General features: G+C 37.6%; 1 protein-coding gene across 1 annotated transcript in view; it reads left to right on the forward strand.

The window, feature by feature from the left end:
- Positions 1–19,357, forward strand: part of ST18 (ST18 C2H2C-type zinc finger transcription factor) — a 168,594-nt gene extending 149,237 nt beyond the window's left edge. Inside the window, exons 15-23 of the mRNA XM_066183414.1 lie at positions 2,348–2,410; positions 3,176–3,244; positions 8,316–8,378; positions 8,464–8,544; positions 9,622–9,843; positions 11,897–11,985; positions 13,485–13,588; positions 15,812–15,955; positions 16,754–19,357. Of these exons, the coding sequence (XP_066039511.1) occupies positions 2,348–2,410; positions 3,176–3,244; positions 8,316–8,378; positions 8,464–8,544; positions 9,622–9,843; positions 11,897–11,985; positions 13,485–13,588; positions 15,812–15,955; positions 16,754–16,894 (976 nt within the window). The 3' untranslated portion in view covers positions 16,895–19,357. The remainder of the gene's footprint in view (positions 1–2,347; positions 2,411–3,175; positions 3,245–8,315; positions 8,379–8,463; positions 8,545–9,621; positions 9,844–11,896; positions 11,986–13,484; positions 13,589–15,811; positions 15,956–16,753) is intronic.
- The last annotated feature ends 1,559 nt before the right edge of the window (positions 19,358–20,916 follow it).

Here is a 20,916-nt window from a genome sequence, read left to right on the forward strand (position 1 = left end):
ATTTATAGCACCTTTCTCTTTGTCCCAAGCCAGAGCAGGTCTCTCTGAACAAGTGTGGTCCATATCACTTAGTGGTGATAGCCCATAACATATCACTGCAGGCTCACCCATAAACAAACTAGTCACATCCCCCCAACTTGTGTCCTGCTCTCCAGACTCAGTAGCATTGAAGCAGTTAGAGCTGTCTCTAGAATTTACATTTCCCCAGGGCAAACTGCTGTGAAGAGCAATTCTTTCCCCTCATGTCATGCAGTCTGCATGTTGTCTACTCACCACATTATATCTGCAGTCGTAGTTCATGACCTAAATTGCTACAGGTCAGGTTGTTTTGCTTCTTCTTCTAAAACAAATGTGTACAAAAATCACTGAGAGTTTATTTGCTGAAGACTAATGGCTTTTCTTTTGTAATATTTATTCCTTTGTGATACTGACCTGTTTTCAGATACCTGTAATACACTTTTCTACTCTCCTAAATAATAACACCGAAGTATTTACTAGGGCAATGATGAGCTTCGAGTGGTTGTACTCTACTATATTCAAACAGTATCTAAAACCAGGTATCTAAAATGCAATTGTGCCAAAAATTTAAATAAGGAATTGTTTTAATTCATCAGAAGAATACATGGGAAATATAGGGATCCGATTACGTTCCTATGATCTCACCGAGCTCAGATATTTTACCGAACAATACAGTACAGCTGGCTCCATCATGAGGAAGCTTTTAAAATGACATAGGCATTTGAAAAGAAAAAATTTTGAACGTGGTTAGCGCAGCTGGAGCGAACTACTGTATGAATACAACCATCTAGCATGTGCTTTCTATTTCTCCATGTTAATTCTGTTGGCCATAACAGCATCGCTCAGGTTGAAATGAACTGTGAAAATGAGGCTGATATCTTCCTAAGGCTTTTTTACAGATTTGAAAAACTTCCTAGCATTCTGCCAGCTCAGAGAAAATAGCCAGGCGAGCATTGCAGGCACCCCTTTTTCATTAGCATGGAGCACTAGCTAATAGTTTTTATGCAGCATCTGCTTGTCCTTTTAATCCATATTCCCAGTGAGAGAAAACCAGCTTTTTTGAGGCAACTCCACAGGGTTGGGTTTAGAGTGTTTTAAAGTACTATAAAATGTATATTGAATTCACCTCCCCCTCCATGCAGAAGTTGCATTTCTTGGTATCTTTACCCTTTTGAAGAGGACTGTATCCCAGTTGGATAAATAACTACAGTGTTACAACTAAAGAAGGGCTGAGGGAAAAGAGAAGCTGTAACGTCTTCTCCAGGATGAGCATACCTCCATCTCTTTGTTTAAATGAGTATATCTGTTCTGTTAAACGTACACCACTGTCTTGGTTCCACCCAAGACAGGGTTAAATTTGGCAGTTGCCAGGAGGTGGGGTGGCTGGGACCTGGGGGTTATTCTATAACCTCACCCAGGGAGAAGGCTTTCCTCCCAGTCAAGTAAGTTTGGCAAAGGGAGTGGTTGTGTAACACCAGTTCTGTTCTGAGCAATCATTTACCTATCTTGTGCACTTAGGGATATTTTTGCTGTTACCATTCATTCTGTTATCTCATTGCTATTTGCAGTAAATTGTTCTTATCTCAAGATGTGGCTTTCACCTTTTGTGCCTCCAATTCTACTCTCCAACCTGCCACAGGGGAAGGAGGAAGGGGGGGCGAGCAAGCAGCCTGTGGTTTGGAGAGTCTTGGTGGGAACACTGATCTGCAGAGTACCATTCCCAAACCACAACCACCACCTTTTTATCACTTCTCAGTTCCGCTGAGAAACAGCTTGAGAAAGTTTGGTTCTCTTTTGGAACTTCAGATGTGTGACACTGACATGCTTTCTGTTCTGCAAGCGACCCTAACACATTTCTCACTTTTATCAGTAAATAATATTGAATATGTTTCTAAAAAAGTTGCCTTATTTTAGCCAGAAGTGAAAGGAATTATTTTAAATATCACTGTTCTCTGGCCTCCAGTATGTTATCAGAAACTTCAGTTCCAACATTTATGAATTGCTGTGAAAATTTTGTGCCAATAATAAAAGTTTTTTTAAGAACCCACTTTGTAAGCAAAATACCTATGCAAAAGTGACCCTACACAGCTTAAAAAATAACGGTTTGAATTATTTGCATTTTGGAAACAGGAGAAACTCTTTCCCTCTGTGCTTCAAGTAATAATTAAAAAACAGAAGTGAATTTTTTCTAGATTTTTGCATTGTTGTGACAGTGTGTAATGCTGAACGTGATTATCCCAAGGAACATTACATAATTAACTGCAGAGTATGGTGAGCTATGTGGTGTATTATATATACTCTAATTTCTCATTCCTTCTTCTTTGCGTAGCTGTCCAACTCCAGGATGTGATGGCAGCGGTCATGTAACAGGAAACTATGCTTCACACCGCAGGTAAGAAACAACAGGAAGCCTAAAACAGGAAATAGAGCTACTTCTAGCGCTTGTCATCTTTGAACCTTTTTGTACTAACCATGGATAAGTATTTAAAAGCAATTTGCAGAAAATAATCCACAGAGAAATGTGGCTGTTTTTTCTGGTTTTGTTATATTTGTGAAGGTCTGGACTTAATATACTGAGCCAGCTAAGCAGCATATGCTTATTACTGTAGCTGCATTTCTCAGCTGGAGACCTGCAGATAAGTCATTTAGTGAAGTTTGCATTTTCCTGAGTGTACAAGCAGTCTCTATACAGATGCTGTTGAATGTGGTTATAAATGAGGTTTCTGCATACCTCTCTATGAATGGCTTTGAAATTATAACCTGAGGATATTAAATATTTTCCTCAAAATAACCTACTGTCAACCTAGGTGTTGAAACAATAATTTCCTGCTTTTCCCTTGGGAGCAGAATGGAAGTTTTTTCTGCTTTCTACGAATCACATGGACCAGATCCTCTAGCTGTCCTGCATATAAAAAACAAAAAGGATGGATTCTGTGTACCACTGTCCCCCCATAGCAAACTTTGCAGGGGGTAGAAAGCCTTTTTTTAGTGATTTAAGAACCACAGCCTTATGTTGTCTGGTCCTTCTTTGCCAAGAATAATATTTGAGAGTATAATTTTAACAAATATAAATCATAGATTGTCTGGACGTTGCTGTTTTAGATAAAAATAAATGGTTTGGTTCAGTAAAATATTTCACATCAGGTTTTCTTTTCAGTGTTTCTGGGTGCCCATTAGCTGACAAGACATTAAAATCCCTTATGGCTGCTAACTCTCAGGAGCTCAAGTAAGTATTGACAATAGCACAAATGTTATTGTTTTTTATCTTTAACAAATATGTTCCCTATGTTATTGAAGTTGTAGATTTGAATTGCTCTGAGTGGTATCAAACCTTTGTCCGAAAAATGTAGTGAATCGGTTTGAAAGCTTCTGAGTGAAATAAAATTTACTTTTCTCCATTTTTCCTTCTTCATTCTTGTACCCCTTCATTTTCATTAATTAATCAGGACCTGGGGGGGACAAAAATCGTAAACACTAAGAAAGATGCCATTTTCTCAGTATTTCTGAATCCGAGAAGAATAGAAAATATCTAATATGTAAGACTGATCTGGCAACTGATCCAGATAGAATAATTGGAATTATTTAGATAGAAATAAATCTAGTTAGAATAAATTTAAAAATGAGACCAGAATACCTGTAAATCCTCTTTTATTATTCACTATCCTATACTATGTGTTTAATGTCACTGAAGCAGACATCAAGTCGTATGATTTTGTGCTGGCATAATTCTCACCATGAAATGTCACTTACAAAAGGGCTGTGCAGGCTTTGCTATATAGACAGATGTATAGGGACATATGAATATTTCAAAAATCTGTAGTCAAGAGAGGCACTGGCAACCAGTCATCTAGTTATTGAATTGGCTTTGTCAATAAGGATGTGGGGAAAAGGGAAGGATAATTAGAGTTCTTTCATAGCTTTCCCTCTGCAACTTGTAAATTGGATCCCATAATAGATGGCTTGGAAAAACTCATGAATGCGTGCAAAAAGGGGAGAACCCCGTGACTGTCCTTTCTGTCCTTTAAGTTCATCCCTAGTCCAGATAGAAGAAAATAAAGTCTGATCATGGTACTCTTTTCCTTTTCTAATGGTATTAATAGCAGAAGTGACTACATTTAGGCTTGGTGCAGTGTTTGGCTTCCCCAGATCAAACGTTAGTGGTCTTATTCCCCAGCCTTACAACTTAAGTTATAATTGAAATGCTGAACTGATGGTAGCTATGAAGCTGAATGTACAGGACATGCAGCAAAATAGCAAAGTAAGACCATTTATACAGGCAGCTGTCCAAAGCAGTTTGCAAAGCCAGTAGGTAAACTGGCACATTGGCACAATGCTTCATTTTCTGACATCTCTGGTTCTCAAAGGTATAAAATTTAGGTTTAGTTTGTTTGAAAAGAGCAGAATGGTTAGCAAGGAACTGACTTGCAAAATTGCTGACGAATTTGAAGTCATTTGCTGAGTCATATATATTTGTCCCTGCTTTTATTGGCTTTCTGCCATACAAAGACACTCACACAAATATTTTGAATAGTTGCTCCTCATGCATCACCCCCCCCCGCCCCATTCATGTGTGAATAAGTAAATTTGCATACCAATATGGTTATTTTTCCACTAAAGCTTCTAGAGTTTTGGTCATGCCATAAGGAAAGAGGAGCAACAGCATATGACTTAAATGACAAACTGCACACTGTATGCCATGTATAATAAGTGAGTTGTGAAAGACAAAGTCAAAGTTCATGGACATTTCACAGACAGAAATATGTTGCATAACGCAGTTAGCATTTAATTTCAATTAACTAGAAAAAGAGCAAAAATCAAAATCTGTTCACAGACAATTCGCAAAAGGAAAAAAGGCTAAATAAAATTATTTTTCACAAATGTAGCACCTTAATTTAGGTTCCTGCAAACATAGTTCAGGTGATATTTTGAACAAAACTCTGCTTCTGTCTAAATTAAATCTTATTCCAAAATGCTGCATACATGCTTTTGCTGATATAGTGATATCAATAGTTAATTTTTACATTGCTATGTGAGCAGAGGGCATAAACGCTCATAGAATCAGGCCAGGAAAGTACCCTCATGTAGTTAGACATGAATATGAAAAAGCTGTGTATTTTTTCCAAATGTTATTCATGTTTAATTTGCCAGAATCAAGATAAGATTTTGGCTTGAATTATGAAACTCTATGCCAGCAAAGATACAAGGCTTCCATGTGATCCACAGTTTGGAAATAAGGAAGATCTGCTCAGAAAATGGGCCTGCGATTCAGATTCAAGAAAATTTCTATATGAGGATTCTTGCTTCTCAGAACAATCTGAGGTGGTCAATTTAAAACATAGTAAGTTTGATGATGAGTCAGATTTTAAAGCTAAAAGGCATAATTGTGGCTAATATCCTATTTAATCAAAGAGATTGCTTTTCAAGACTTAAATAATTTTAAATGTGTTTTTTAGAGAGGTATTTACTTAAAATTCAGAAACTTTTAGGAATATGTGGTCAGTCCTATCCTTAGACTAGTTTTTGCAGTAGTTAAGTGTCAATTTTTTAGGAGAGATTTGAACAAATTTTCTACATGGGTTCCACATTAAACAATGATACTGGTTTATAATCCACAGGCAGTATAACAAATTTCAGAAAATGGTTTTCTCAGCTGACCTCTATGGGCTTGCCTTAAGTACAGTTCATTTCTAACACCTCTGCTGAGCTTTTGAGGGAGAAAATGTACCAGAAGTGCTCCTAAACATGCAGCTCAGTGCTTAAATTTTACATGCAGTTGTAGTTTATCTTCCTAAACACAAAGCAATCCTCTTGGAGAATAGGACAAAATAGGAGGTACTCAATGCCCATTTACAAGAATATATATGTGAAATCACTGAGAGATTTCGTTTTGAATAACAAATTTGGAAGAATTGGAAAAGAACTTGTAACCTACACCAACCTGAGGGTTGACATCTCTTAATTTGGTGTCCTGAGACCTCTGGCCCTTCAATGTAAATCTTATTTTCTTGACTCTGCACAGGAATCCATTATAGAGGGTGACTCCCTAAACTGGGATACCAGCCCAAACACCACTTAAAAGCTGATGAACTTCCACAACATTACTGATTGCAAGGCAATAGATTTTTGGTGTATTTTGTGTTCCGGAATTTCACAATCCATACAAAGATATAAACAATATTTAGAAAACCCAACCCAGTGGTCAAGATTTAGTCTTGCTAATGAAGCCATTTACTTATTTGTCAGTAGCCCACCTGAAATATCCTTTTGCAGTTTCATTAGTACTGATTCAGCCTCAAATCTTCAGTGACCTCCAGAACAGCTTGGACTCCAATCCAGCTGGAAATCTGTCTGCTGCCGGAAGTGGTAAATACAGATGGGGTGATAAAATTTAGTTCAGTGTCCTTTTTAAGTATATTCACAACTCCCAGACTTTCATAGTTGAACGTCTCACACAAAGAGCTTTTCTTGAATTAAAGTCCACCTCCAGTCTATGCAGGGAGCCCTTCCATCTGTGATCATCTGATAAAACAAGTAGCCAAAATAATTTCCTTAGTTTTTGGCAGGTGTTCTGGATTTACTTGTGAGCATTCATACTCTCCAGACATCTGCCCTTGCTGCCTGCTCCACATGACATTGTGCCCAGTCCTTGCCCCACACTTAAACAGGTCAGCATTTAGTTTTACACAGTCAAGCATATCCTGGCAGTCTGCAAACGCCCACCTTTACCTTTGCTGTCAGTGTGAGGCAAGTCATTCTGCCAAAAATATTTTGTTCATTAAGCGTCGTCATGAAATGTTTTGACACTATCTTAAAAAAAAAGTCACCCCTTTCTTCATTTGAAATTATTTGCTGAATTCTACTTGAATCAATGCATAAATTTGTTCATGTCCAAAAGAAGTCAGATTTTTTGACAAATTAATTGTTCGCAGAAAACTAGTTTTAAATATTCTGTGAAGAGATGCACCTGCACACTCAGATGTGCTATTACAATTATATTTGTAGGTGTTTTCCATGGCAGCCTACCAAAGACTAGATGAAACCACGAATCTCTTTGACTCAGGAAAGATCCAGTAAGAGCTAAGACCCTTAAGAGCACATTGAACCCTGCAAGCTTCCTTAATTGTTCAGTACGTTATTTGGCAAAACTCCTTATGTAATTCTGATACTCTGTAAAAATAATAGCATTTCAAGGTCCCTTAAGGTTGCTTAGTATAAGAACTTTGTGTTGTAGAATATAGAAACATAGAAAAGGCTGGCATAACTTGTAAGGCAAATGTTTTTTGGAGCTCTGTTTGCTGAAGTATGCTTATATTCTGTGAAAAAACCTCAAACCAAACCACCCCACAAATATACAAGCGTCTCAAAAAAAAAAAAAAAAAAAAAAGAAGAAAAAAGAAAAACTGAAGAAAAAATAAAATCCTTGTACTTCTGAGATGGAAGATGTTACCAGTGAGGTCCTGCTCCAAACTCCAGAGGAGTCAGTGGAAATACCTCCTGACCCATGTTAGCTTTTGGGTCACAGCAAGCAAGAACCACCCCCTGCCTGACTGCGGGCAAAAGCACAGTAACAGGCAGGGTTTTTTCTTTTTATTGTATGGATGTTTCAGTATTATACTTTCATACTTCAAAAGGCTTGTTTGTCATACATACACAGAGAAACCCCTTAACTATGAGAAATAAGCATAATCCAATTGTTCAGCTGAACACTCAACTGAATCCCAAGCTCGAAAGAGATGGTCCTGTGGTATGCTTTACAGTGCTAGAATACACAAATTATTAAATTCAAATTTCAGCTATTGTCTACTGATGCCCAAAAGTAAAACTGCTTCTCTGCTTTCATTTTCCCTTCTGTAAATACTGGCAAAGTGCTTATTTATATCTCTACCTGAAAGCATCATACCACTAACAAACAAACATGTAACAGCAAATTTACAGATAGATCTATATCAAGCTGCTTTTTTTCTTCTCTTTGTAATGTTGATTCTGGACAAGGAAAAATATTTGATGCAAACATTGATATAAACTAATTAAATCTACACATCATATACGATATATTTCACATTCCTGATTAAAACTCTATTTAAAAAAAATCCCTCCCCAAAAAAGGGAGTCTGCTTATTTAAAAAAAAAAAAAAAAAAAAAAAAAAAAAAGCAATCGAACAGTGAGAGGTAGGTTTAGTTATTCAGCTAAAGCTCTGCTGTTCTTTCTTCCACTCTAGACAAAATATAGACTGTACACATTATTTAATCTGTATCTTTGTGACTGTATTTTGTAAGTTTCCTGCATTATTCCATAGGTGCCCAACACCTGGCTGTGACGGCTCTGGCCATGTGACAGGGAACTATGCATCACACAGAAGGTAACAACCACTCCATCACATGGGGCTGCAGTGCACAGGGCCCTCAGCAGAAAGAGGTGGCTCTTATTCTATGTGCTTCTTTCAGCTTGTCTGGCTGTCCTCGTGCCAGGAAAGGAGGTATCAAAGTCACTCCTACCAAGGAAGAAAAAGAAGACCCTGAACTTAAGTGAGTACAGATGCAGGGGACCACCACCAGTGGAGGGGGGGGAATGGCCTGTAAGAGTTCAGGACTTGAGGAATCACAGGGAGAAGCCCCAGCTAAACTCAACTATGTGAGAATAGTGCCCAGAGCTGGAACTAAACCAAGTGTTTCTGCTTCTGGTGGAGCTGGTGGAGTCCATCACCTAGGAGACTGAACAGTGAGGAAGGATTGCTGTATCTGCGAGACTGAACAGTGAGGAAGGATTGCTGTATCTGCTTGCATTGCTCCAATTATTTTAAAGAGTGCTATGCAAGTGCCAATTGGTTGAAAAATTTGGCAAAATGAAGGAGAATTATTACTGACTGAGGTGAAACATGTCAGCTAATTAAATCAGTGACACATTCAAAATATGTTCCAGAGAACTTAAATATTTGTAAGTCTCATGTCTTTTCTCTATGAATGAAAATTTCCCTTATAGTGAAAACTAGAAACTCATTAGAGAGTCACTACACTCCTGGCTTGAATGCACATTCTGTTAAAATTTGTAAATTATAACTGCCAGAATAAAAAGTGAAGACTTAGTTGCATGGAATTTTGTCTTAATACTTCCTAAGGATACATGCAAAACCTCATAACACTGACAGGGCAGCACAAAAAATACCCTATCCTTTCTTTGCAAGTATTTGCATGGGTTCCCATGCAAGTTTTCCAGTTAAAGAAACCTACTCCCTCTGCTTCATACCAGAAACTGAGATAGAAAGGAGACAGTGTTGACTTCCATACACTTGAAGAAGTGTGATTTATTGACCATGATAGAATTTCAATTTCCTTTTCTGGTAAAATACTACCTAAATGAATTCCATATTTTCTTAGTCTCTACAACTGTATTTTAAATTGCCTTATTTTAAGATCAGCTGAACCCCCATAACCCAGCCTGAAAAGAATTGGATGCTCTGATACAGGGTGCCACCAGGGACCAAGCCTTACTCCATTAAAGCAAAGTAGCAAAGGCAGCCAGGATGATTTTCTCAGAATTTTTTGAGACCATCTTTGCCTGCTCTCTCCAGTGAAAATGAGGGTTCTTTTGCTGTGTTTCCGTAGATGTCCAGTGATAGGCTGTGATGGCCAAGGTCACATATCAGGTAAATACACTTCTCACCGCACTGCTTCTGGTTGTCCTTTGGCTGCCAAGAGACAGAAGGAGAGTCCTGTCAATGGGTCTTCACTATCCTGGAAACTGAACAAACAAGAGCTGCCACACTGTCCTTTGCCAGGCTGCAACGGGCTGGGTCATGTTAATAATGTTTTTGTCACCCACAGAAGGTATAACTTTGTGTTTTCTCTTTTCATTTTTCCTTAACATTCCACTTTGAATTGGCAAGGTGTGAGTTTAGAGTCAGAATAAATTGTGCTGAAGTTTTTGAGTAACAACATTGCAGCTAAAGTAATACAAAACAGGATTACTTTGAGAAACTTAAACTTTTATGTCTTTTCCTATGTTCCCATTGAAGCATGACTTTCCAAGGTGTTCAGATTAGCACAGTGCCTATGCATTTTAGAATTAAGTAGAGTTCTTTCCTAGGGAAATATGGAGTTGTATCTGCATATCATCCAAAAAAAAGAGAAATATCATGGAATTGTCACCAAAAAAGCTTTAGTCAAGAGTCATTCATCTTTCATCTTCCTACCAGTGGAAAATTTGTACTCATAAACTTTGCATTTAAACAGCTAAAGTTACACAAAGAAAAAACAATAAGCATGTAACACTCATATGGATTAAAGAAGTTCAAAGTTATACCAATTTCACAAAGAAAATTATCCTTACTGAGAAGGAGTCACACATATAACTAACAACAACGAACATCATCTTTCACTGTGAAAAATAATAATCTGACCATAATGAATTAAAAAAAATCAGCATCTGATTGGCAAGTTTGGTTTTCTGTCTTTAACAGTCATTAAGTCTACATTCTCTACCTCCTTTGCTTTCTTCCTAACACTTTGAGCCAACTTCTCCAAAACAAGAAACGTTCAAGGCAATTAAAAAAATTTCAGTCAGAGTCCAGTGTTATCCTAATTTTATTTCCTACATCTCATCTAAAAGTCTTTTCATTTGGACACTACTGTAAATTGTTGCTAATTAAGCAAGTAGAAAAATCTGTATGTTAACTGGTAGCAATTCATAGTACAGATGATTCTTGTCCTACATAAGACTAGGTCACTCTCAAGATCATGTTAGTTAAAATGACATAGCAAATATAACTTTTGATATCCTCTCCTAGGACATTTGAAACCTAACAAGTAACTCATGGCTATCAAACAATCTCCCAGTTCGCTATCTACTCTGGGTAGAGATAATAAGCAGAAATTTAGAATTGAAGAACTAGCTTCTTTCCCTATATAGCTTTTTAGCAAAGCTAATGAAAGCTTAGGTTTTGCTGCTGCTTTGTTGGCTTTTTTTTCTATGTGGAAATGCCATGTATGTTAGGATTCTTTTTTTAAAAAAATTTTTACGACACCCACTCCCCCCCTCCCCCCCCCCAATACACATATACACACACACACATCAACCATTTTCCTGTGGAACAAAATTTTCCCTCACTCCTTACTCGGCTACACCTAAAAACAAATCCTACTGCCAGTTCTTCAGCATATGGGTATTTCTTCTTTGTTATTTATAAAGATAGTATTAAGACAATGCAATTCCTCTTAGCCCTTTAGTGGGTTATAAAAATTGCCTCAGATAATTACTAGCTGATGAAATTGTAAGCTTTGAAATAGCAAAATGTAATTTAATGTGAACAGTGGTTAAAAAAGCAAACTGACTATATAATAGAACCATTCAAAAAAGCTATTACAGCCTATAGGGTATATCCAGAGTTATTATTATATTGATCATTATTATGCATCAACGAAGTGATACAATAATTGTGCACTGTGGACATCATCCCATTAACTAATTTTTTTTAGGATAGTAAACTTGCCATTTTAAAGGACCATACTCTCCTCTCCTTTGGAGCAAAATCCCTTGATAAAAACAGTTTGTAAATGTTCTTTAAGAACATTAAGAACTTTAAGAATTCTGTAAATGCATCTTCATACAGCTCAACAGTAGCTGCTACTGCAATTTTGATTATTCTGAAATATGCTTAAGAGTTGTTTACTCATAGATTGAGATTTCTGTGCCAGTTTTCAAGCTGGAATATACAGCTAAATGACTCTTTATGAGTTATGTCATTCCCCGAAGCCATGCTATAATGGAGATACTGATGTGACCTTAGGTACAGAGGTCTGTCCAAGTGCATGATAATATTGCCTGAAAGGATTGTTGCCATTTTCAAGTGGGTGCTAATGTTTTTTTTCCTATCCGTTTCAGCCTGTCTGGTTGTCCTCTGAATGCACAAACCATAAAAAAGGGCAAAATTTCGGAAGAATTAATGACTATCAAGCTTAAAGCAAGTGGCGGTAAGGAGATCTGTAAAAAACGATGACATTTATTCAGATAGAAGGGCCCTGACTCCCATTTATACTTGTGCCCCTTTATGCCATTCTGGCATTAATTCTCACTACTTTCAGTTGTCTCTAGCAATAAAAAATCTTGACTAACAAAAATATTTGCATGAGAGATTATAAAATTATCCTCATTTACATCTTGATAACTCAACACTGAGGATATGCTCTTGTCACAGAGCATAATTTTTTTATTTGGGTATGCTTTCAATATTGTTTTTATTAATAAACAATTAGTTACAGATCAGGAGGACTTAGCCATCTGATGAATAAGGTAAGAAGGAAGAAATATTGTGGGCAGAAATTAACTCATCTCTCAAACTTCATTCCTACACGGTTTAGTATCTATGCAGTGCTCGTGCAATTTAGCTAACCTAAGTGCAAAGCAATAATTACCAAAGAGTTGCAGGAGGAAATGTGTAGGAGCCTCCCTACTTATACAATGTGCTTTAGCAAGTTGGGCATTGTGCCAGGATTCAGGAAATTTTGTCTTTTGCCTCCAACTGCTGAGGAAAACGGTTGCATTACTGCTTACAGATTTCCCAAGCTGGCTGCCGAGAAGACTCATTTCTAGGTTTTAAAGCAGTAACAACAGTGGCACAAATCTTCAGGCAGAGTTGAGTTCTGAGAGTGATACTAAGCAGAAACAGGCAGATGTATTGCCAGCAGCTGCTACGGCTCAGTATTTTCCAGAACAAGGCTTTCATTAGGGAATGGAAGCTTTTTTTTTTTTTTTTTTCTTTGCTATCTAACTTGATGGGATGAAAAAGACTGGCTTCCTTTTTTTTTTTTTTTTTTTTTTTTTTTTTTTTTTTTTTTTTTTTCTTTTTTCTTTTATCTGTAATACTTGTTAACTTTCTGAAAATTTCACCCTTTTCTGTTATTTAAATTTCACTATTTATCAGATATAATTAAGGCTGTGCTTACTGAAGCTATTCTGCACAGGAGCTTGCCCCTACAGAGATTCTTGCAAGATCAGAAACAGGTACAGATGAGTCAACAGTTCAGCACTAATACTAGGGAAGATGTTGCCCTGGTGTGTTTCCTGAAAAAGAAGGGTTGCTGCTGCATTCCTTTTAAAACAAACATACAAACAAACACACCCAAGCACCATCAATATCTCCTCACGTTTTATGATAAACTTTCCTCTTTCTGGGCAATTTTTCCTTTCTGTACCCTCCAGCTTGTAGTTGCATGACGCAATGAAAAAGAAAGAAATTGTGAAAAAATGAGGATTAAGATAGCCCCATCTATGTTTCAGCTCATGTAGATGTTTAACAGATAGGAAAGAATTTTGACATCAAAATCAAACTATAAGACAATTTAAGGATCAATAATTTGTTGAAAAGCTTATTTTCCTATGGTTAAGCAATAGGTAATGCAGCTTGTTACTCATACATCCATCTACATGTGGACACTTTAAATCTGATATTGCTATTTTCAACTATTTACAGGTATTGAGAGTGATGAAGAAATAAGACACTTGGATGAGGAAATAAAAGAATTGAATGAATCCAATCTAAAAATTGAAGCTGATATGATGAAACTTCAAACTCAGGTATGCCATAAATGTGAAACCTTTTCTTACGCTATGTTTAAACACAATAAATAAATTAAATGCTATGTTAATGCTATGTTTAAAAATAGCTAGTCTCCTCTGCACTTGTTTTCCAAGCTCTTGTTTTTTCGCTTTCTGTAAATAAGCAGCAGGTATTGTCTTAAAGATCTGGTGAATGATAAATTCAGGGCAGTTTGTAGCTAATTGTAGCAAGCAGAAATAAAATATACTTACCAAACAAAACATTCATTTCCCTTTGTTGACCAAACATTTGCTTACCAAACCATGGAGGTCCTATGACTTGAGATTTAGGGATGATAATACCTCTTACAAATCCATTCCAAGTCTTAATGAGAGCTGAATTTAATGAGTTCTTATGTGTACCTAAGAAAATTTTCCTAGTTTAGTTCACCCACTGTCAATTATTCAAACAGTTTGAATTTTGCCTCCAGGCAACAGCTGGTAAAGAATGGATACCTTTTGCTAATTTGTGTAACAAAAAGTAGGGAGTTATGGAAAACTCCAACTCTTTCATTATTCTGTATACTGGAGAGATTAAGTTAGCTTTAATATGCTGATAGTGGTTCTATGGAATGAGTTGTATAGCTTCATCCCTTCACACTCCCATATGCACCTGGAAGTTAACCTGGGCAGACTGGGTAAAAGCATGAGCAGAAGCTTCAGAATTTTCAGAATAAGAGTGAAATAAAATGAAATCTGTGAACTGAATATAAGTCTAGACTGATCTAAACCAAACTGAGTGTAACCATACCCCCCTGTATTTGCACCACATTGGAATGAGCAGTGCTGACTCATGCTCTTTTTGCAATAACCACTGCGTGTATGGTCTAAACAAGGTAGAAGCCTGTGCCACCTGTGCTGGATCTAAACAAATCTGCCTTCACACCCCAGCAGTTGTGTGGATATCCAGCCCAAACTGCATTGCAGGGGGCTGTGCTCACTGTCTCAGGACACTTGGTTCTCTCTGGTGAGCGATGTGCTATTTGCATGGAGACGGCCCAGTTTATGCACTCAGATTTCTTCTCCCCAGACTTTCGCCCTGGTGAAAGCAGTTTGATCAGCAAAGCCTGAACTCAAGTAGAGCAGAAGCCATAAATGTCCTACCTTCTTTTACTCTACCCCAGCCAGCTGTTAGACTGCTATGAACACCCTCCAGAGGAGAGGTTGTAGTGGATGACAGGCACACAAAAAGAAGTTTCTCTCACTGGGGAGTTTTGCTGTGTGACTGTGTGTGAGCAAAGGAAGTAAAGTGGCCACAAGCAGGAGGCAATTAATTAGTGCAAAGAGGTGCATACTAATAAAGATAGGGTGGGCAGGACAATCGTGGATATGACTACACCTGTCAGTGCCTTGGGGAGCTGTGGCAGGGCACAGGGATGGCAGCCCTTGGTTCTACCCTGCCGAGCTCTCTGCTCTGGGGACAAGGAGTGGGGCAGAAGGGAACCAGACCCTGCCGTTCCCTCCTGGTTTTGTTTGCCCCTGGCTTTGTTTTTCCAGCACTGCTTTTCCCATCTAAGCTTTCAGACCTGAGTATATCCCAGAGATCTCACTTCAAGAAGATACCATTTTTTCTACCTTGACTGCTTTTTCCTGCTGTTTAAAACCCTCCTTTCCATTCCGTTGGTCAGAGATCATCTTTGTGATATGTGCTTAGCCTCCCAGTTTTCTTTCCACTCTATTTTTTCTTATTGTTCCCAGCACCAGGCCCGTTGCTAATCCCAGCCAACCCAAAGTTCACCCAGGAGCAGGGCGGGAAAGTAGCACAACAGCTAATACCCGTGCCCTTGCTATTGTGGTCGAGCAGCAGGGATGCTGTAAGAGCAGGACAGCAATGTAAACATCAACCTCCTTTCTCCTTCCCTCCGCCAGCCCTGAGGCCACACTCTCCATCCCAGCTCCACACTGACCTTCCTCTCCAAGCCCAATTCCCCCCTCCCACTCTGGGGCACTTTCTAGTGCCTTGCTGCCACAAGGTTTCTCCATGAACCAGCAGCAAAGTCCATAGTTTCAGAGCAAAAACAACCTCTTCTTTGCTCTCAATGTTCTGTGGAGAAGTTATGTCTCCCAAGAAAAGCAAAGCTAAGTTTCAGATCCTTCATGGCCTCTCTCTTAATCAGCCAGCTAATATTTTGGGTCCAAACTGCAGTAACAATGCTGCCAAGGGTTTGTCTGTCTGTGTTTGTGCCTGCCTGTCTCTTTTAGATTACATCTATGGAGAGCAATTTGAAAACAATAGAAGAAGAGAACAAACTCATAGAGCAGAACAACGAGAGCCTGTTGAAGGAGTTAGCTGGCTTAAGCCAAGCCCTTATCTCCAGTCTCGCTGACATTCAGCTTCCGCAGATGGTAAGATTACAGCCAGCAGGTCAACTTCTTTTGAGACTGTCTTGGTAGCACTTGAAGCAGATGAGCAAGCTCAGGGACCGACAGGAGCACTGGAGCTGCATGAGCAGAGAGCACTTTTAGGCTGATTTGCTTTGCAGAGATGCAGAATTGTGAAGTCTGTGTGGTAGTAGGTGCAATTGCTTTCAGGAATGAGCCAGCCCTGGTATCTCTGCCCTGTACTGCACCATGCAAGGCAGGCTTTTCCCTCAAACCTCCCTGTCCGAACACCTACCCTGCACAAAGAGTGAAAACTTCACTCTAATGAGAATCCTTATTTACTCAGCTCCCAGATCAAAACTATAACCTGTTTCATATAGATGATTTTTCTGGAGAAAACCAAGATCTATCTCCTCAAAAATTTCACATCTTATTCTCAAACACAGGCCAAATCCACAGAGGCACAGAGGTGGTGGTGTTTCCAGTCCCCTTTCCAAATGCCACTGGAAGATTAAGAAAGGACAGTTAAGGGGAATGTCAGTCACAATCTCAGAGTAAAATTGGCAAAAAAAAAAAAAAAAAAGCTTACAGTAACCATAGTATCACTGACTCCCTTTTCTTGCTTGGAGAGAGTGTGGATTCCCCAGGACACTCAACTCCTGTAATTTCCACAAACCCTCCATTAATTTGGATGGCTGCCCTGTTTATGACTTCTCCTCAGTTGCCATATCGCTCCTTTGACATGCTTTGGGGTTGGGTGTTTGGGTTTTTTTGGCCTTAATTTTACCTCCTACAATTATAATCTGTTTTGTCTCCATTTAGGGGCCAATCAGTGAGCAGAATTTCGAAGCATATGTAAATACACTCACAGACATGTACAGCAATCTGGAACGGGACTATTCCCCCGAATGCAAAGCTCTGCTGGAAAGTATCAAACAGGCAGTGAAGGGCATCCATGTGTAGGATGTGAAAGCTGCTGGGCAACAGAAATTACTTAACAGCAGTAAACTCCAGATGGATCTGTTAGGAGTTCATGTACTGCTAAGGGGTGTAGGTTGCCATGCTGCATTTACAATTGCAACATTGCACTAATTTTTTCCCAGCTGACATAAAAAAAAAAGAATAAAACCACAACAGACTATTTGTATTAACAGCAATGCACTCTGTTAGTATATTGTATTTATTTCAGTACAATTTCTTTTTTTTTCTTCTTTTGCACTCAGTTTTTGTAAAGTGAATGTAAAAAGTGTGTGCGACTATTTTTTATATTTTTTATTTATTTCTAATCAAAGAGTTGTTTTTTTTATCTTTTAACAGCATTTTTGCGGCCTGCCATATTTTTACAAATGTGTTTATTAATTTATTTTCCAATGGGATTTTAAATAGACTGAAAGCTATACTGTAAATTAAATAACTTGCTGGGTTTGTACAGGAAGAAAAAAAAAACCTATGAAAGTAACAAATGACTGAACCGTGGTTCTAGTTTTATTTTCCTCACATCCTGCTTTTTTATAATGGCTTTGTATCAGAAATAGGTTTGCAGTAACATGAGATGTGAAGATGCATGGAATGAGAAGATAAATGGTGCCCACTAGTGGGGAACTTGGGCTCTTAAAAGCACAGTATGCTGGAAAACAGTGTGTTAAAGAATATGTTAGCAATAATGAAATATAGCAATCAGCAAAGCACTTGACTTGGCTGTGTGATTTAGCCTATGAGAATGATTATTTAAAATGTTTCAAGAGAACTTCAGATTTATTTTACCACTGCAGTTTTCGTTCAGAGTTAGCTCATGGAGGGAAATGACAAAGATCTCAAAACAAGAAGGGTAATTAGGTAGGTACTGGTACTTTTTTAGTATGAGACGTTGAGGTTTTAAGCAAGTGACCAGTATTGCAATGGATTTGGGTTAAAAAAAACGCAAACACATCCCAAGCTAAAGGCTTTGTACATAATGAGTCGAACACATCTCCCCTGAAATGGCATTTAATATTGGCTTGAAGGTGATGGCAGCTGAGAAGGCAGCGGTCTGGAGGGCAACAACAACACCCCTCTGGCACCACGGTGGTCGCTCGTCCCTTTGAATGAACGGTAGCAACACCGTGACTGGTTTCTCCCATCCTTCTTCACTAAGACTAGGCTGATACTGAATTTGTCACCAGTCTTCTGGTGGAGTCCCAAGTGCTACAGAGCAGACAGACAGGTGGAGGTGTGGACAGACGAGCACTTGCGCAGAGGCGCGGGCGTGCGCCTCGGTATCCGGTTAGCCTGGGTGTGGAACTTCTGAATCCGTCAGAAACTAGCGGTTGCTATAACAGAGGCAATGTCTATTTCAGGGATTGTAAGTAATTAAGCATTGTTTCAGAAGTTTTTTTTATATTTATTTTTTTTAAGAAAAAGGTATAAACAACCAGCTAAACTGCCTTTTTTGTATGCACACACACCTCATGTGCATATGTGCCTCAGTGTAAATGTATACATGGATCTAGCGTGTGTTTAATTTTTCCGTGCTATAATGAAAGTGTTTATTTTTATTAGCCGCATTTATATTTAGATTGAATATGATGGCATTCACAGGCTTGACATATACAATTATATTATTACTGTTCCTGCACAAAAGTACTATTCAGAAGTGATTCAACTCTCATGCACTGTGGTCACTGTTCTGCATTAGGTGGGGCTTGCTTTTTGTTGGGGGGTTGATTCAACTCTCTGATCTTAGTTTAGACAGGGGAAAATGTGTGTTCTTAGGAGCTGTGTTTATTTTTAAATTGATTTTTCAAAAGCTACCATATGTGCTGTCTAATATAAATAGGAGAACACCAAACAAAAATTTGCTATTAAAGTTACTGTTCTTGCTAAAAACACAAAAAGCAAACATTTGTTATACTTGTTAAATGCATACAAAATGAGTTCACTCATTACAAAGACTAAAATTTAATTTACTAAAGATTTTAACAAATTTGTTATATATTTTATTTAAGTAAAAAAAAATCTCTTACTGACCTATGTATTTATTATTATGATTTACTATGGCTTCAGGTTAATTTATCTGTGTTTGGTTGTTTGCTCAGGATGTTCTGTGAAGTATGTTTGTATTTATTTGCCTCCCTTGTATTTGATGTGTTTTGTAATGTGCACTGTTTTTCTTTCTGTTTTTCTTCTTTTTTTTTTTCTTTTTTCTTTCTGCGTTTAAATGCATTGATGAGCTATACTGTAAATTAGACCTTTTGTAAAGAGCAATGATGTATGCATTTTTTTAATTTGGAGTAGTTTGTATACTGTTTCTTCATACAATTAATATTTCTTACATCAAAACAACAAAATTGTGTTCTGTGCTGTACATTTGGTGTATGGTAGGAAATAAAATTGATAATGAAATATTGCAGCAAGTTTGTTGGGTTTTTTAGCTTCTAGATGCCAACTTCTATTACACTTTCTTAACTGCACCTGGCACTATACGGTGTGTCAGATGTTTCACTTGCTTTGTGTACAAAATGTATCATCCTCATAAGTAAATTTCTGATATAAATAATTTAATTAGTGTTTCACTTTGTCAATTTGAAATAAGGAAGAGAAAAATAGAACCCCTTAAGAGGTCCTTTTCACTTTTGAAGGGAAAAAAAATTCAAGATGATAATCACTGCGTTATTTAATGCATTTTTTTCTTGGCAGTTGTAGACTTCATTTATACTGATAAAGTACTGGATTTGTGCTGACCTTTAACAGCTGCTAAACGATGTTTAAACATAAAAGCCATTGTAAAGTTTCCAGCAATTCAGAACCACCCACTGTTCCAGTGCAATTTTCTGCTGAGAATTGCAGTGCTTAGACATCACAGAAATAAAAATCTGCTAGTTTTAGAAAGACAATATTTCCATCTAATGGACTTTCTTTTTCCACTGCTCATTGTAGCAAAAACAGGCCAGTTTTATTTAGGATGCACACTAATGGCTTCAGGAGCATTTCTTGTCTCAGATTCCAACTTTCCACAGATAGAGAATAATTTTCATTTGGAAAATAAGTCAAATTTAAATGCCATAAAGTAGCTGATAATTATTTATTTGAATAGACATATTTAGATAAACCAAAATGGACCGACACATTTAAAAAATGACATGTCCTGCATTTAGCTAGAAGGGAATTAAAAAATTTACATCACATGAATCTGGGATGCTCAGAAATCTTGCTAGGTTTGAAGCTGTAGAGTCAGCAAAGGGCTGGAATGAAGACACGTGCTGGGAAGCTCTGCTTCAGTGGATTTCAGAGTTTTCTTTGTTCTAGAACACTTATCCAAGGGCACCATGAACTGGTTCTCTTTAATAAGCCAGTTATTAGTTATTTATGTAATATGAAAATTAATATAAAATAATATTTTAAGGGTTCTTAAAATTTACTATTAAACTTCTGCTGTGGATCTTCATATCATGAGACACTAGTGGGTCAGGCTCTTCTCACACATCACAGATGAAGCAGAAACAGGTCTATCTTAGCAACGTGTCTTAATGCTAAACAGATTTAAAAAAAGGCCAACATTTTCATTTTGTCTGATTGCCCAAATTCAAATCAAAAATTTAGAAGGCCTTATTATCCAAAAGACAACCCTTCTCACATAATTTTCAAAGTTTCAATACTGAATATGATTATCTGCTCTTTATAAGACTGGGGAAGGGCAGTGGCATGAGGATGTTTGGCTCTACATACACCTACGAAAACTATGCTCGAATCTCAAATATTTCCAGCAACCTGAGACAAGGATTGTGAGCAGAATAACACTTCCTAGTGGTTTTGGATTGGAATATGCTATCCACAGTTAAGTGATTTAATTATTATTATCTAAAGACTATCTACATTCATCTTTAAACAACTTGCTCTGTTAATGTTTCAGTGTGAAATTACGGCCTTTTTCTATTAAAAAAAAAAAACAACAAACCAAACAACAAACCAAAAACACTTAAGCTATATCCATATTAAACTAATATAAG

This window comes from Chamaea fasciata, unplaced genomic scaffold, assembly GCF_029207755.1.
Source record: "Chamaea fasciata isolate MVZ Bird 193981 ecotype frontalis unplaced genomic scaffold, bChaFas1.0.hap1 SCAF_1, whole genome shotgun sequence".
In the NCBI taxonomy this organism is placed as follows: Eukaryota; Metazoa; Chordata; class Aves; order Passeriformes; family Sylviidae; genus Chamaea; species Chamaea fasciata.